This window comes from Athene noctua, unplaced genomic scaffold, assembly GCF_965140245.1.
Source record: "Athene noctua unplaced genomic scaffold, bAthNoc1.hap1.1 HAP1_HAP1_scaffold_50, whole genome shotgun sequence".
NCBI lineage: Eukaryota > Metazoa > Chordata > Aves > Strigiformes > Strigidae > Athene > Athene noctua.
In genome coordinates, this window is record NW_027437544.1 from 385,886 (window position 1) to 403,593 (window position 17,708).

The window sequence follows — 17,708 nt, forward strand, 5'->3', positions numbered from 1 at the left end:
TGAATACGTGAATATCTTTAACAGCAGCTGCAAAATTAAAAAATGCTTCTGTCTCAATTTTTCTACCAGGTTTTACAAGGACAAAACTTAGGGAAAAGAAATCCGAAGCAGATAGTTAATTCCATGGAAATGGCAGGATTTGACCCTGCAGCAATCAGAAACTTTACTGCTTTGCTTTGGGTGGGTGTGTCGGTGACTGGCAGCAGCTGTGGGCATTGCTCGCCCAACGTGAGAAGAGCTGAATCTCAACAAGTGCTGCGGGATTATGTCACTTGTTTGAGGCAGTAGATCTCTCGAGTGTTCAACAAAATACGGCTTAGTTTTAAATTTGTAGTTTATTCTGATAGTGGTAAAGTCTTAGGTGGTGGCTGTGAATGTTTAGGAAAGAGAAATTCTTTGGAGTAGACGGAGCTGCTGTGCACCGCACGCTCATCCTTTCCTGACACGTCTGTCTGAGCAAAGACTAAGAAAGTCTCCCATTAAAGACAAAATAAGAATCCTAAATGACATACCGTAGGAGAGCTGGGGAGTGCTTCTGAAGTTGGTGATAGTGCTGCCCTGAGGTGTCTTCTCCATGCAGTAAACTTGTTGGCTGCAATGTGTTGTGCCCTCGGCAGGATCGAACTCGTCGGGAGCAGAATCAGCTGTGTGATGATTCACTAGTAAAGCTGCAAGTGCCCTTCGTTGCTCTTAGGGACAGGTCTGAATCGCCTTGGTGATGCTGAGCGGCTCCTCTGCGCTGCAAGTCGAAGTGGGCTGCTCTGTGTCAGTGGAATAAACCCCGAGTGACTGTGTCTATGAAGCTGTCACTGCTTTGCATGAAAAACCCAAAGGCAGAGCTTGTCCTGTTGCATTTTGTTTGGCTTCTGCCAAGCAGAAGGACACAGCATCTTCTGCATTTTACAGATGTTAATTGGTTAATCAGAAAACAAATCAGCCTTCTGTAAGAAAGGAAGATTCCTTATGTATTTCCCTTTTGCTTTCTTGCTGCTGCAGGTGGTCCTGTTTAACAAAGGAGCCATCGACGCTGCCTTCAACTTGGTCCCTCCAGCTACAGCTCTGGGCTCCTGCTTCACCTTCCTCCCCCAGGAGGGCATCATTTCTCCAGACGGGCTCCAGGTCGTCCGGATCTCCTTCAGTTCCACCGTCCTGGGGAAGTTCACAGAAGAATTCAGCTTCAGTGTGACTGGATCCCCTGAGCCTGTGACCTTGACGATCAGGTGAGGAGGGTTATAGGAGCTTGGTGTATGCATCTGTAGCTGTTGGGTAATCATCTCCCACCTACCTCATTTTAGGATGAAACAGAGAAAAAAAGGTGTTGTCTAAGGTCTTAGTCTTGGCTTGGATCCTAGCATCCTCACGCTAAGAGTCAAGGCTCTTTAACCTTGACTCCAGTCTGAACATTGCAGTTGCAGCAGCAAATGAAGCGTAATTATCTGCGAGAGGAAATCGTAGAATTGTAGAATAGTTTGTGTTGGAAGGGACCTTTAAAGATCATTTAGTCCAACGCCTCTGCAATGCGCAGGGACATCATCATCTCGATCAGGTTGTTCAGAGCCCCGTCCAGGCTGACCTTGGATGTTTCCAGGGATGGGGCATCTACCACTGCTCTGGGCACCCTGTGCCAGTGTCTTACCACCCTCACTGTAAAAAATTTTTTCCTTTGTATCTAGTCTGAATCTTCCCTCTTTAAGTTTGAAACCATTACCCCTTGTCCTATCGTGACAGGCCCTACTAAAAACCCAGTCAAAATCTTTCTTACCAGCCCCCCTGAAGTACTGGAAGGCCACAGTAAGGTCTCCCCGGAGCCTTCTCCAGGCTGAACAACCCCAACTCTCTGGGCCTGTCCTCGCAGGAAAGGCGTGCCATCCCTCTGATCCCTCTGGTGGCTTCCTCTGGGCCCGCTCCAACAGGTCCATGTCTTCCGTGTGCTGAGGAGCCCAGAGCTGGACACAGCCCTGCAGGGGGGTCTCACCAGAGTGGAGCAGAGGGGCAGGATCAGCTCCCTCGAGCTGCTGCCACCTGTGACCATGCCTCCTGTGCCCGTTTATCTTTCAAAGTCTTGGGTTCCTCTGGGAAGCAGCTTTGCCTTCATGGTTTGGGCGGGTGGCTCTGTGACTTTGCAGGACGCTGTTTGCACAGAATTTGGCAGCAGCAGGTTCCAACACGTGTCTGTGTGAGAGCCCCGGGGCTTTAAGTGACTACCTGTGCTGGAAAACAGTTTGCCTGGAGGCTGTACAGGAAAGGTGTGGAGATGCCTGCTGCCCAGTCCGGGTACCCAGGAGCTGGAGTGACTCCTTCCTACAGGTAGCTCATTCCCCCTTGGGCCACGTCAGACAGCGGGATGGCATCAGCTTTGGGCAGTAGCTGGTCTGGGCCACCCCCCTGAACACACAGCACGGCCAGCAGGGCTTTGGGGATGGGCCAGCCTGGGTGGCTGCAGCCAGAGGCAGTGTTTTTAAAATCCTCTGTTAATAATCCATCCCAAATGGGCAGCAGCAGCCTCAGCATCACCTCTCATGCTCATGGGTTGGGACAGGCTGTCCTCTTGTGCAGCCAGCGCTGTGGTGGTGCCTCCTCTCTGCAGCCAGAGCAGTGCTGACGGGGCAGACGGGGAGCTCTGCGGCTGGTGCCAGGGCAAGAGATAATCCTCACCAAGCAAAAGGGAGAAGGGGGAAAAAAGCTGATGATAGGAGAGGCAAAGCTCACTTGTCAGGACCGCAGCAGCATGCAAACTTGTCCCAGCTGGTCTTTAACCGCGGGCTGGTGGGATGACGTGGTGTAGGCAGGAAAGCTGGTGCTGGGAGCCCTGGAGCTGTGGGGCTGGCTGTGCCTCCTCGGCAACCAGCCTCCTGGGCTGCCGCTGCTGGGAGGCTCTAGACGAAGGCAGTAAAGCAATGGGAGGACTCTGCGGTCGACTTTACCAATAAAATGAGGGAAATGGATAAAAAAGAACAGAAAGGTTATTACTTTGCAAGAGAAGAGTGGTGAATAGGTCTGTTGAGCTCAGTAGAGAAAGAATTACATTGGCTTTGTGTTTGGAGGGAAAGTGCTGCTTTTTTTTGGAAATCAAAAGGGAACATTTCACAATCAAATAATTTATTCTCCTCTGTTCATCCCCCAAACTGGTCACAGGGTGTTATTGCATGAGCAGCTTTCTCCTTGAGCAAGGGCAGGTTTTGCTGGTAAGGATGCATTTATCCCTTGGATACTGCCTGGAGAGCGCCCGCTGCCTCTGCCTCACAGTGGCCTTGCTCCTGGGGAAGGAAGGAAGGAGCTGTCAGAGGGACGGTTGTGTTTTGGCTTCCCCACAGCCAAATGAAGTGGTCCTTTTTTGCCCAGTGATGCCCTGACTCTCAGTGCCCATCATGCCCTCCCCTTCTCTGTGGCCACTCTCTGCCCTGTTTGGCCAGCACTCCCCTGGGCTCGGTGTAGACCTTCTGTCTCAGTGAAAGAGGATTGCTGGTCCTTTTTTATTCATTTCTTCCCCATCCTTGTACTCCTCCTCCCTGGATGGTGGCTCCCATGCAGCCCATCTGATGGCAGCCCAGCACACCCGCCTGCTCCCATGCAGCTGTCTCTCAGCAGCAATTCCCATTGCAGTCCTCTCCTCCCTGAGATGGCATCTGCCTCCTTGAGCTCTGTCTTGCTTTTCAAGGATCCCTCTCCAGCCCTTCTGTCATTCCCCAACCCCACAGCCCAAACTGTTTGTTTTCAAATGCCCTTGAGATGTCCACCCACCAGGTCCAGCTGAGCCTCCCTCTTCGGAAGGTTTTGTGCACTGGATTTCATCCTCCATGGAGAAAAGCTTCTGGTTCTTTCGAACAGAGGAAAGCTGGCTGGTGGGGCACTGGGATGCAAAGGAAGGAACGGGGATGAGAGTTCAAGCAGTTCCATTCCCACCTTGTGTTGTTATTCTTCCTGCTCTGCCAGGACCCTGATCTCCCTTCACACATGCGTTACCTAATGCTACTGTAAAACACAGTTGTTGTCAAAACCACTGCCTATTCCCCCCTTCTCTTGCAAGCTGTACTGTTACCAGCTCTGGGCTGGCTCCTTGCCTGAGCCTTCTGGGCAGTCATTCCAGTTTAACTTCCCAGAGCACAGATTCGGTGCACTCAGGAGAAGGGGCAGTCATTTCCCCACTCGCCTGGCAAGGCTCATCCTTGGCAGTTTCCTTATGTCATCCCCAGTCGTGGCTGGTTTGGAGGTATTTTTCCATCGTCTCCTGGCAAATGCTGTGATGGAAAGCATATCTGCTCCCTTTGCTCCATCTGGAGTAAGCTGTTAGAGCTTGGGAGGTCAAGTCTGGTTATGTGAGGTCCCTGGAGAGGGAACTTCGCCATCAGCAGGGGTTTGGTACCAGGCTTATTCTTAGGAGCTGATTCAACTGCAAGAATCTAGAAGTAGCGTTGGATTGAAACTCCTGAAAGTCAGTTTTTGAGTGCTCTTTGACTATGCGGTCAGAAGGTGTCAAGACCATAGGTGATTACTCGTTACATGGAAACCAACCTTAGGAGGTGCTGGATGCTTGTTTCCTTGGTGTTTGGAAAGGGATGCTGGAAATGGGACAGCAGGGATGGACGCAGGTCCCTCCCGCGGGCTGCTGGGGTCTGTTCATGTGCAGAACCTGTGGATAATGACAGTGGCAGTCCTGTGAGTAAAATGAGAAGGCACTGTTCACTGTGGCCCTTGATTTTTAACTGAGGCAGAGCTGGCATTGATTGTCATCAACCATGAAGTCAATGTTTGTTGTGCAGCTTCGAGTACGGATTTCAGTGGATGTGAGTGAGTTTTGGAGTTTGGAGCCTGTCTGCTGAGTTGAGGGACGGGCGAGGTGGTGCCCTTGGGTGTGTCAGCTGGTGCACTGGTGACAAGCTGATACTTCCCTCCAAGATCGAACTGTCCTCTGCGTAGAACTGTTGCTGCTCTTCTCAGTGGATGTTTGGGGCTCCCCTGGATTCATGTGTCCTGCATGTGTAATGATTGTGCGCATCAGGTCTTCTGAGAAAGGTGTTCATATACTCTGTGGAAACACCAGTTCCAGCTAAGAAATACCAAAGCAGGGAACCCGTGGCTGGGAAGGCTCGTTACAGTGAGTCCCCTTTTGTGTGGACACCTCTGTCCATCACATGCCGGGTGGGGAAACCGAGGCACAGAGCCATCGCTTGTTCCGGGACCTTCCTGGGGCCAGCGGCAGCCTGGGGGCACACCCTGCCGCGGTGCCCTGAGCCTCAGCAGCAGCTGTCGGGTGCTGACCACTTTGCTTTGGGTGCCTGCTGTCCACATGGGTGCTGTGCTGAGCACGGGGGTGACAGGTTGATTTGAAACCCACCGTGGTTCTGAGAGCAGCTTTTACCCACCCGAGCGGTACGGAAAGCTGAGCGCTTTGCCATTCTCTCTAACCGAGCCAACATCTCCTCTGCCTGTCTTTGTCCTTGCAGGGGCTGCGTCATCGGACCGACTTTTCATTTCGACGTCCCTGCCCTCCACTTCGGTGATGTCTCCTTCGGTGAGTGTGCCCTGGGCTTGGTCCACGGGTTGAGAGCTCTGGGAATTACCAAAATGGAGCATTTTAACATAAGACCATCTGTCACTTGTGCTCCTCCATAGCAGCCTTCAGGGTGTTAAAGCCAGGGCTGCTGGTTGCTGAGGCAGTCCTGTGCCATCGTGAGATCAGTAGGACCAAAGGGATAGAAAGTCAGTATTTTTTGGTGTCCTTGTAGTCTGTTCAGCCCCAACCTCTCAATCCTTGACAGCAGAATGACTGTGAAAGTCCTTGTCCCAGAGGGCCCAGGGGACGGGACTGCAGCAGAAGGGAGTTTAAGGCACATACTGGCCTGTAGCTGCTCTGGGTCAATGTTCCTGTTGCAAGGCAGGGATACCATTTACCCCCCTGACCTTTAGTGCCAGATGTTAATTAGCGCTGTGAGGGCCCCTCGTTGTCACCCACCAGGTAACATGCCCAAGCAGTAGCTCTGAATCAGGCACTGATGTCCTCGGACCACGGGCTCCTCCTTCCCCACCACAGGCCCAGCTCTGCTGACAGAGCCTGGGGCTGAGCATCCAGAGCGTCCCCGTTGAAATGCAGCTTCTGGTTCTCCATCTCAGGCTCACAAAAGGCTTTTGACTGAGATGATCGACAGTTTAAATGTGAAATCCATTGTGGATTGATTGAAGGGCCATTATCATTCTGTGCCCAGGATGCCTCTGTGTTTTCATGCTGTTCATGGACTTTTTAAGAAGACTCATTGCCTTTCCTGAGCTGCTTCTCCCCTCCCTTCATCACCACTCTGCTACTTCTTTATTTCCTTTTGAATAAAACAAGAAGAAACACACCAGACAGAAATGTGGAGATGTAACAGGAGATTCATCCTCCCTAATGTAATTTCATTAATAAGGGCTTTTCAGCTGAAGGCAGCTATTGTATTGTGCTGCTGACTGTTGACCTGCATCTGGCGACTTTGGTCTCATTTGGAACTGTGAAGTCTGTGTTTGTCCTTTTTGTGCCCCTCCTGCCTCCCTGCTGGAGTAACTGCTGGAGGTGGGCAGTGGTCACTGTGGTTGGACATGGAGAACCCCCCCGCTGTGGCTGCAGTTGGTTTTCCTCCCCGTCTGTATTCAAACGACGCTTGGTGAGCAGGCCACGGGAGATGTCTCCTTCTCGCAGAGCTGGCCAGCCGAGCCAGATGTCCAGGCCAGAGCAGGCTGTGGGCTGATGTCCTGTCTCTGCAGAACACCCCCCCAGGTGTGGCTGTGTCACTGCTTTTCCATGAGGGAAGGCGAGTATCACAGCTCAAGTGATGCCGACCTGTGCGGGGCAGTGTCCGGTGTGGAAGCCGTGTCCCGTTTGTTAGGTGGGGTGGAACATGGCTCCTGCTGATTTCTGAGCAAGCATCAGGTTTGCCTCCAGTGCGGGGCCATGAGTTGTCACGTGCTCAGTCTGGTAGCCCCAGGCAGGAGATGCCTTAAGGGTCCTGCCTCGAGAAACTGCGTTAGAGTGCTTTGCGTCATGCTGTTGTTCCCAGTTTCATCCTTCCCTCCTTTTACTGCAGCTTCTCCTCGATGACAATACCCTGCTTTTATATACTGAAAACTGTGGGAGTGTTCCCAGAGTCAACAGGGCATTGAATTTTGAGAATAAATGGTCTATCTGGATGGACACTTGTAAGTGAGAACTAATTGGTGCAGGTTTGGGGGCAGGCGAGAGAGCTCCTCACAGCTAGAGAGAGAGAAACTTCTGGGGTTCAGCATCGCCAAGAGTGGCCATTTCCAAGGAAGCAATCTCTGCGATCAGCGTAAAAGGGAGCTTAAGTGACAATTAATTCCTGGCGTAACTTCTCAGTTAGCTGTACTTCAGATTGAAAAGAGCTAAACTCCAAGCCCGGTTTTATCGTAACAGGCTATTCACATCAGGAATCACGGGACAGTTGGTGCATAAATTCATATTTGTGTTATTTTCCTAGGCTTTCCTCACACCTTGTCATGTCGCCTCACCAACAACTCCTTGGTGCCCCTCACCTTCAACCTTCGCATTCCTGGGGACGGCTTGGGAGAGCCCAGTGTCAGCAGTCTTGCTCAGATCACAGAAAACACTCGCCTACTCCAGAGAAAGGGAGCCCAGCGTCAACTCAGGCCAAGAGAATTCAGCATAAAGCCCCGCAGAGGGACCATCCGCCCCCTGGGATTCCTGGATATCCAGGTATGGGAAGAAGCGGGTGGAGCTGGAGCTTCACTGAGGGATGGGAGGGCTTTAGCACCGCTAGCTCTGAGCGTAACGCGGGGGGGATATCTGCACTGGTGTGGGGCTTTTGTTAGCTGGGTTACTCTGGGGCTTTTCTGGAGGACCACTGCTTTGTTCCCAGAATGGTCAGCTGAAGATCATGTCCCGTATGGTCAAGTGCAGAAGCCATTCATCTGTTTCTGAGAGCTGCTTGGAGCAGTTTCTTTGATTTAAAGTGGGCGAAGGAAGGGTGAGGACAGAAGGTGGCTGTTAAAAAGAGAGATGTCATTGTATAAAGCACTTTGCTTTTCTTCCCGGTCTTATTTATCCCCTCCTGATGAGCAGAATGAGTTGTATTCACTGCCGTGATCTCCAGTGGGGACGGAAAAATCTCTGGCAGCCATGAACTGACAGCACCTGCTGGGCTGCATTTTGCCCTCAGCTTCCCAGTGTAAAGCTGAATCTGTTGAATTCAACAGATTGCCTCTGCATTTATGCTGTTGTAGTTGAGATTAAAAATTAGTCCTTTAATTTTAATACAGTGGGGAGTAGAGCATTAATCTAATCGTGGTTACATGTGCCCTGGTAAGCGCAAGGTGTATTTAACAACGCAGATTTGTCACAAGACTTTTGTTACTCCCAGCAACTGTGCTCTGTCTGTGGACCAGCAGAAGAGTTAGGGCAAAATCCTCCCTTTCCTGCCCGTGGAACGAGAACCAGAGGACAGCACAGGTGGACGGTGGCTTTTGGGAGTGATGAAGTGTTCGATGCTCTTCTCTTCCACCAGGTCACCCTGTGCTCCAACACTCTGCAGAGCTACGAGCTGGCTCTGGTGGTGGACGTGTGCGGTGTTGGCAGGGCGGTGTCGGCGCTGCTCCTCACAGCCAGGTATCGGCGCTTTCCTTGCAGCTCGTCGTCTCTCCTCGTGCATCCAGCACCACGCTGCCTTGCACGTGGTTTGCTGGCTCCATCTCCCAGTGACAAGTGTTGCTTAATGACGTAGTTCTGCCCAGCTAGATGTGAGATGGGCAGTGTTCTGAAAGCAGCACCTGCGCTCCACGGACAGGCGTGGCCCTGAGCCTTTTTCTAAAGGGAACAGTCATTCTATTCATTATTGGCCTGGGTTTTGGTGCTTGAGGTGTAACAAATTTCCAAAGGGCCATCTTTCCTCCTTCCTGCAAGTGGCGGACTTGTGCTGGGTTGCAGCCAAAACACAACATCCATTTGGGCCGCAGCGAGCAGCCTGCTAGAGCTGGTGTCTGGGTCACTTAACGAAGGCGCATGGGAAGGGGAAAGGGGCTTATGGCAGGACTGGTGAGGGGAAGCTCAAAGCAAGATCTTATGAAGGGGAAAATAGTCCTTGATGTGGAAGGTGAGCTCAGGTTTCTCTGCTTCCCTCTGGTTCTTTTGAGCATTAATGTTCTCAGACTTAAGCCAAAAGTTGTTCTTGCTGCCGCCAGATTCAGCCCTGTTGTGCTGCGGTGGGTGTCGGTTTAATTCCAAGAGGGATGAGTTCACTGTGCTGTTCCCTCTCCCAGGCAGAGTCATCCAGTCAGTGCCTGGGCTGCAGTTTTGTAAAACAAGTGCAAATGGGGACAGAGAGTGCACGGCGCCGTGGGGTGCAGGAGCTGGGAGAGGGTGATCCCCCACTGCCTGAGGCAGGGGGTGGCTTGTGCCCTCCATCGCGGGGCAAAGGGCTGAGTTCTCAGGCAGGGCAACAGCGGTGTGGGAGAGGAGGCAGTCGTTCTCACTGAGACACTGGGGTCTTGTGCCCTTTGAGCCTTGGTGAGCACTCGGGGGGAAGGCTGCCCCAGAGCTCACGCCTTGCCGGGACTGTTGGGAGGGTCCTTGCAAGCCTCCTGGGACAAAGAGCGGGCAGAGCTGATCAGGGAGCTCTGGCACAGGGCACCGTGCGCTGCCCGGGCACCTGGCAGCCTCTGCGAGGCCGAGTGCCGGGGTTTGCCCCAGCTTTACAGGCGGTGGTGGAGTCAGAAGCAGTTAAAGGCCATTTATCGCTGTAGGGGTATTAAGTGTCTATTTGACAAATGTGCTATGCTCTGTTTCACGCTACTTGGGGCGTAAACGAACTCCACATTCTCTCGTATCTCTAATTCCCTTTCGGTCCTCTCTTTGCCTAGATGCGTGGTTCCTGCGCTGCGAGTGCTCAACCCTGTCATGATGTTCGGACGGTGCTCTCTAAAATACCCTTACCAGCAGATGCTGACCCTTGTGAATGACGGCGATCTCCCAGGCTGCTACAGGGTTCTTCCTCAGGTTTGGCATTGCATCCGCCTCCTGCCCTCAGACGTTACCAAGGGTTTATTAGGGAAAAAAAGGGTTTTGGATAAGGCCTTGCTGGTTTATATTGAAACCTAAAGGTTGCTGAGAAAAGGAAGCTACCTGAATATAAACTTCAGGAAGCACTTAAACAGGAACCTACCTGAATATAAACGTCAGGAAGCAGTTTAAACTTTTTAGGAAGCAGTTTATATTCTAGTCTTTGGGGTGCTTTCATGCAGGAGAACTTAGAGGGTTGTGAAAAGCTTCTGCAAGGAGGCTGCCAGCACAGGAGTGGGTGTTTGTGGGTGCAGCAGGTTTTGGACCCTCTGAGGATGCTAAGCCCATACAAGTCTTGTATCTTGCTTTGTACTTTTCTGCTTTCTCCTAGGGGTTTTTGAAAATGTGTGTGAATTGCCATTGTGGTAGATGTTGAGGAGTTCAAAGTTTCCCCCAAGGTCACTCCTGTGTGTTGCGTTTGACTCTGTCCCTTACAGGAGCACAAGGAGGACGCTTCTGTGTGGTACTCCAGCCCCGTGCCGTGGGGGATTGTCCAGCCTCGCAGCTCCGTGGAGGTCCCGTTGACGCTGGAGGCCCAGGTGACGGGAGAGCAGGACACTGTTGCTCATGTTGCAGTGTTTGGGAGTGACGGATCCCCTCTGGTGAGTTCTGGGGGACGTGGGCCTTGGTGCGACTCCTCTTGGTGGGGTGTGAAGCCTCAGGCAGGGTTGCTAACTCCGGGGATCCTTCCCGGGAAAACAAGAACTTGTAATATATGCTGGTGCGGACAAGGAAAGAAGGGGTTTGTGGCATACGCAACAGCTAATGTCTGTGAAACAAAGAGCTTCACAGTCAGAATTATGACGGTTCAGCAGGGATTCTTTATTCGCAGCGCTGGGCAGCGCTGGGGATCGCTCCACCACAAGTGCCACAGCTACTAGCAAAGCTCTCTGACTAATATACAGAATTCATTTACGTAGTAAATGAGCGTGCATTGTAAAAATAGACTGAGGGTCTTCTCCCCCCTGGTGGTCCACATCGTCTTCCTCACACTGCCCGCTGGCTGAACTTGAGGTTTCCCGTGTCCATGCATGGTCATGGAGTGACCTCACCATCCTTCAGCTCCTGTTTGTTCCGAGGGGGTTGGTGTAAACCCGCTCCCAGTCGCTTTTCCTGACACTGGCGTCTTCTCAGGCGCTTGTCTTGCGTTCTTAGGTCCCTGTTATCAGGGATGTACTCAGGGAGTTTACCAGGCTGTCCAAGGCCTGTTTTGTCTCCACTAGGCAAGGGTTTACAGGTTTCAAGATGTTTTACAAGTGGGTGAGATGTCAGAGGGTAGTTAGGAAAAGAGTATACATGAAATAGTATACATTGCAGTACAATACAGGAAAAATAAAAGCTAGTGAAACACAAGTGATGGTTAACGTTAAAACTAAGCATCCTACTTTACTGGTTCCTATCCATTAACAAGGTCAGGAGGTCTTGTAATCTCAAGTAGACTTGCAGCCACTCCCCTTCACCTAGAGAAGAGGAAGGATGGTATCATCCCAGGTGGTAATCTAAGTGTCTGACACAGCATTTAATTACAGCTAGGTCAGACAGGATAAGAAGGCCAGTCTGAAGCCCAGAACAACCCCTGGGTCTCGTACTCTGCTGTGCGATTAGATGAAGAGCTCTGGTGCTTCGTTAGGCCTTTTGTTCAGGAGCACACAGGGGCATCCCTGAATCCTGCTAACGCAAGCGCTGTGTAAGAGGCCGTGCTGAAAGTCAGGCCCATCGCGTCTGAGAAACGCCCGTCATAGCTCTTTGCTGAGGGCCCCAGCCAAAGACTCATGAGTCTCCAGGCCGCTTGCACCTGGAGCACAGAGACACTTTTTTTTCTGCCAAGCTTGGAAATGGATGAGGCAAAGCATTCCTGGACTAAAGCTTCCTGAAGGCTGATGTTCACAGTCAGGCATACACAACAGCAGCAATGACCACAAAATGTAGGCAAGAGAATGTTGTCTGTAGTGTCCTGGCTTCATCTAGCTGAAATCAAGATCAAATACAGTTAATTAAGCTTTAATTTAAAAGGATATCAACTTTTGAAGCAGCTGTTTTAAAATGTCTTCTCATCTCTGAGCATGAAAGAGGATGTCAGAGGGTTCCTGTGAGCCTTAAGCTTTCTGTAACAGAAAGAAAGGCTGACATTTTGGAAGTAGTTACAGGGATTTAAACTTTTAATGAAACAAGTGGAAATGATGCTGCTAAATCTCCTGAATGCCTCCTGAATGTTTTTACTGATGTGAGGAGGTGGTTTAGCAAAGGGATCCACATTCCTTCCCCAGTAGTCTGTGACAGTTCTTCAAGAACAGAACTTTTGGGTCTCAGACTGTCAAAAGGAAAAAATACTGCTTGTATTATTAATAATTAATGCCCATTATCCGTATAATACCAGGAATAGACGTAAGTGCAGATCAGAGCAACTAACTTGTGTGATCTCTACTCTGAAGGGCCTGCTTTGCCTCTGGCTGGTGCTGGCTTTCACAGGCGTAGCTTTGGGACTAAAGCCACTGTCCCAGTGTGCTGTGCAGCAGCAGGAGTCAGGGAGGGTGCTCTGGGGCAAGACTGAGCAGTAGAAGGAGTGGGAGCAGGCACAAGGTAGAGGAAGGAGAGTTACCAGTGCGGAGGATGTGTGAAAAAGCAAGCATGGGAAACAGGGTTTCTTTATCCCCTGATAAAGGGAGCTTGTGTCTTTCAGATGGGATCAGTCCAGGTCCCACACTGGCTCCAGGCCTTTGGTTTCAGTTTTACAACACTGAAAACTTCAAACAGCCGTAATTATCCCCCAGTCTAGGAGTACCCTTAGAGCCGTTTAATCATTTTAAACTTTCTCTCTTCTTTTTTTTGATCTTTCCTACCTGCTTTCTGGAGCAGAAAATCCATCTAGTGAGCACTGGAGAAGGACCAGTTGTCTACGTGCATCCAAGCAAAATAAATTTTGGCAGTATCCAAGTTCTGCAAGATGCCTCCCGAACTCTCCACCTCTCCAATCAGAGTGTCATCCCTGCATCCTTCAGGGCAACGATGGTAAGTGTCTGTGGAGCTATTTTCCAACAAAAATGACTGACGAGCAACCTGTGACTTAATTATTATATGCAACATTTGCATATCACTAGATGATTGAGAAAGCAATGTATTCCATCACAATGCAGCAAGAGGAGCCTGGTCTGGGGGCAGTTTTAGCTGGGGGACCCCTGAGTAAAACAGAAAATTTGCGTAGATGCTTGAGCAGAAATGAGTCTGGATCAGTGTTGCAAGTTCTCCCTTTATTTTGTGGAAGGTATTTAGCTCTAAGACTCATGTGTTTGGAGCTCTGAGACCAAGAGAACGCCGTGGCCCTTTGCTCCTGAAAGGGCATGGGTTTCCACACAGTTTCCCTGTTAGATCTGCATTTGCTTTGTGCCGAACTGCTGGTAATGACAGAGACTAGGGTGTGAGGTCTGGCCTCAAACTGCTCGCAGTGAGGTGAGTTTCACACCTGCTGGGTGTCAAACCAGCTGGGTTGTTGCACAAGAACGTACGTGTAATGGTGGTGTACCCACGGTGGAGTCCGTCGCGTTGCAGAGCACCTCTGGAGACTGGCTGCAGAGAAAGGCTCTTTAATCCTGGAGGCTGCGTAGGGTGAGAAGCTGCACGGCCCAGGGAGGGTGGGTTGCTCCTGGCAGGGGGAGCAGGGCTGATGCAGCCAGCGCGGGCTCGTGCGCTGAGGCCGGGTGGGGTGTGCTCCCCACTGGAGGGGGGATCTGTGAGGGGCTTGAAAGCAGGGTTCGGAGGGGGTTTGTTCTTCTCCGTGCCAGGTGGGTCAGGCTCCTGGGGCTGGTTAGCCCAGGCCTGGCACTGTGGACTGGGTGTTGTGGATGGAGCATCAGGCAGTGTGTGAGAGTACAGGCTCAGCCTCCTGGGCCGAGGACGGGGCTGAATTTCCCTCACGCGGCTTTTCCAGCTGTTTGGGGGATAAAGGTAACCTCAAAGTGGGGGATTCCCAGGGCAGCTTGCTTTGATTCCACAATGAAAACCTGCTTTCCATCTCTGCAGAGAGCAAGCCACCTGGGGTGGGTGGTGCTGGTGTGTGAAGGACGGGGTTTGCGTGCTCATAGCAGGCCCTGACCCGCAGAGCTGCTCCGGCACTGCTGTCCGGCCTCACGCCTGCCCTCCCTCCCCGGGCAGCCTGTGTGTCCCGGGGGGCTCGCAGGGTGTCTCTGCCTCTGCATTGCCTCAGGGCCCTAAGGCGTGGGGCTGGGCAATGAGTCCTATCCTGCTTCGCTGCCATCTCTGCAAATATTGTGGCTAATCGATAAATAGAACAATAATAGCAGGGGGGTCAGGGATGGTTTCTTGCCCTGCAGTAAGGGTGGGCTCTGCTGCTCCGTAGTCCCCCCTGCTGACCCCACAGGCTTGACTTACCCCACGGTGAGCATCTCGGCTTCTCAGGACAGCTGCTGCTATCACGGAGGTGTTCAAGGGAGCAGGTCCCGAGAACCTGCTCGATCAGTCGTTTCAGCAAGGGCTCTTCAGACTCTTCATCCCCCCGATGCTGAGCTCCAGGGGAGCAGCACTGCGGCAGGCGAGGTGTGCTCCAGCTGCTCCCTGCCCCCAGCAGCTGCCTCCTTTGGTGCTGCTTTGCTGCCTCAGTTGGTGTTTCGCCCTTTGCTGCTGCCTTAGGCTGCCTGGCCGTTTATTGAGGGGAAGAAGAGAGGACTGAATAATTTTGGAGATAAGATCTGAGATGCAGTCAGGTGCCAGGGTGAACTGCACACGTACCTCTGAGAGCAGAGGCAGTCCCTTAGCCTTGCTGGTGGGTGACTTGGGCATCCTGCATCCAGTTGTGCCCCTGAGCCCAAGTCTTGTGTTCTCTAAGACAGAAAAGCTGCTGCTTTGATTTCCTGCCTGGAGATTGCTGCAGGACGGTGAGCTGTGATTTCCCTGTCTCCTGTTTGATGGCTGATCTCAAAACCGTGGCTGTTTGCAGTTAGGGCTTAGAGATCACGGTCCCTGATCAAAGGAAGGAGCTATGATTGAAATTTTCACAGCAGCATTGCATCAGCAATGTTACAGCACGCTGACTGGCAGCTCAACAAACCGAACAAGATTAATAAAGGGACAGCAACAGGGCAAGTATAAGTTTAGTATCTTGTTCGAAACAGGAAAGGAAAATGCTGTAATGCAGATGGCCATGGTGCCACCTTGGTGGTGGTATTAACCATCACCTGCAAATTGCTGTTCCTGTCAAGTCAAGATTTCTTCTTGCTCTATGGGAGAAAAGAGCATTATCTGAGCAAGGCAAGATGCTTTTTTTGTGGGTAACAGTGCTGTGCCCTTCAAATGATATCTGTAATGCTATTTAGAAATGAGTGTTGAATTAACTTTCCAGGATATGGGCAACACTGGCCCTGAATATGGGGTCTCTTCCAAGGTGAGCAGAACTTTTGAAGATAAGATGCTGTCCTGGTTCAGCTAGGATAGGGTTAAGTTTTCCCCAGCAGAGAGGGGGAAGGAATCTCCAGCCAGGTTATTCATACCATGCTGACCTCAGGTCCAGGCGCGGGAGCGTGGGAATTCTTTTTCCTTTGTGGCTTTGGTGGCGGGGAGCACGGGGCTGTCTGTAACCATTGCGGTATTTCTCTGTATATCTTTTGTCTTGTTTACTGTTATTACTGTTTATTGTTGTTATCATAGCTACTGTTGTTGTTCAGATTGTTTATTACACTGCTGTATTAAATTTCTTCTTATCTCAACCCGGGGTTTGTGCCCTACTTGTATCCGAGGGTGGGGGAGTGACAACAGCAACGTGGTCTCCGGTCCCGGCAGGGCCTAAACCATCACAGCCTTTTTGGCGCACCAACGTGGGGCACAAGAGGGTTGAAATAAGAATCAAAAAAGGGACAGACCCTGACCAGAGTGTGCTAGAGCAATCTGTTGGGTGCAATTTTTCTGTTTGTATTTGTACGGTTTGATAAGACAATGTTTTCAATGCTGGCCCACTTGCTTGCGTGGTGGAGCTGGATTATTCCTTATATCCACTGTGTGTTCCCAGTGCTGGTGTTTGTTATCAGTGGAAAATGTGTAAAGGGTCTTATTTTGCTGTACTGGCTCCTGACTGCTTATAATGTGTTTGTATCGCTGGGGGGGGGCGGGCCGGTACCTGTTTGCCGTTTGGGCTTTTGTTAGGGGTCTCACCCCCTCTGTGGGTGAGCCAGGGGAAGAGATCCTCTCGGTTTTTGAGAGTTTCAGTTATCCTTGGAGCCTGCAGGGCAGTGTGATTGCAGCACAATGCTTTCTGAATGCCTGCCAGGTCTTGTTTTGGCCATGCGGCGCTTCTCTAACAATAGCAGTGCCTGGAAACCTGCTCTGTGGTCAGATGATAGTGAGTGGCAAGGGGTGTGGGAAAAGATGGGCGAAGGCCTGAGTCGGTGGGCACCCCCAATGCTTCGGAACTTCACTCCTGAGCAAATGCAGAGCCCTGAGAAGCTGATGGAGTGCTTAGAAAGGGTGTGTTACCAAACTGGCAAAACCCAGGAGACACAAATCGCTGCAATGTGTTGGGGACTTGCCCATGCCTACCGTGTCCTCTTTAATACCACCCACTGCCCTCAGGGGGGAGAAAAGGCTACAGAACCTGAGAGTGAAGTTACTGGTACAGTATCCAGGCCGGGGGAACAGGCAGAACCAGTGTCAGTCGCCTCCACCAGCACAGCGACTGGGCCAGAGAGCCAGGCAGTGCCAGTGTCAGTCGCCCCGATACAGAAAACAAAATATACCAGAATGTCAGCTGGCAAAGTGGGGGATGGGGATGAGCCAGGCCCAGCACGGGAACAGATGCACAGGCTTAACTCTTTCCAGAGCTGTCTCACCAGAGCCTCATGGTGCTCCAAAAGCTCACCTTTTAGTTTAGGTTTTAAAGGCCATGTTTTGCTAATACAGCAGTACCAATTTGCTGATTTCCAGCCAGTTTGGTCTTGCCAGAGCTGGAGGGAACCATTCGTTGTAGCCACCTGTGCCTGGAAACACACGGCATCAGTCATGAGCAGGGGTCACGGCCAGGAGCGTCAGTCTTGCCCTGGTGACAGGTTGTACCAAAACCTGAGGAAGGTGGAAGGCTGCGTCCCTCCCAGTGTCGCACAGGCTTAGGCCCAGCAGGCTTAAGTCCAGAGCATGTGGCTCTTAGAAAGGGGAGCAGAGGTGTGGAGGAGACCTTGGAAAAGGTGCCTGAAACCTGGCCACAGGGGGCAGTTTGGTTTTTATCACGTAAGGTATCTTCTATGAGTTCATGCCCTTTCAGAATTGCTGTTTTTAGTAATGGAAGAAATTATTATCCTGCTTGTCTAGGGAAATTAAACTTGTCGTATCATGCTGTACCTGTTGGCTAAATGAATTAAAGAAGGGTAGACTCTTCAAGGCAGTTATGCTCCGAGAAGCAAGAGTGACTCAGGAGGGTGCTTTTCCCAAAGGAAAAGCAGGAGGAGTTTGGTTATCAAACCAGGTGGCCCTGATCTCCCCAGCCCAGCGAGGAAGCGCAGATGGGATCTGGAGGGGTGAGCTCTGGACCAGGGACACAAATGGAGACAAGTTTAGTTAGCTCGCTCAGCAGTCTGCTATTGGCTGAACCAAGCTTGACAAGTTAGGCTCTGTTGTCAGTGGCAGTGAGTGCCACACTACTTTTTTTTTT

The 17,708-nt window shown here is 51.3% G+C and overlaps 1 protein-coding gene across 1 annotated transcript in view; it reads left to right on the forward strand.

Moving 5' to 3' along the window:
• The window catches only part of LOC141954987 (hydrocephalus-inducing protein homolog), a 96,353-nt gene that overhangs the window by 44,944 nt on the left and 33,701 nt on the right, over positions 1-17,708 (forward strand). The window contains 7 exon segments of the mRNA XM_074895065.1: positions 997-1,220; positions 5,445-5,512; positions 7,467-7,702; positions 8,511-8,611; positions 9,862-9,997; positions 10,498-10,662; positions 12,917-13,069. Coding sequence (XP_074751166.1) covers positions 997-1,220; positions 5,445-5,512; positions 7,467-7,702; positions 8,511-8,611; positions 9,862-9,997; positions 10,498-10,662; positions 12,917-13,069 — 1,083 coding nt within the window.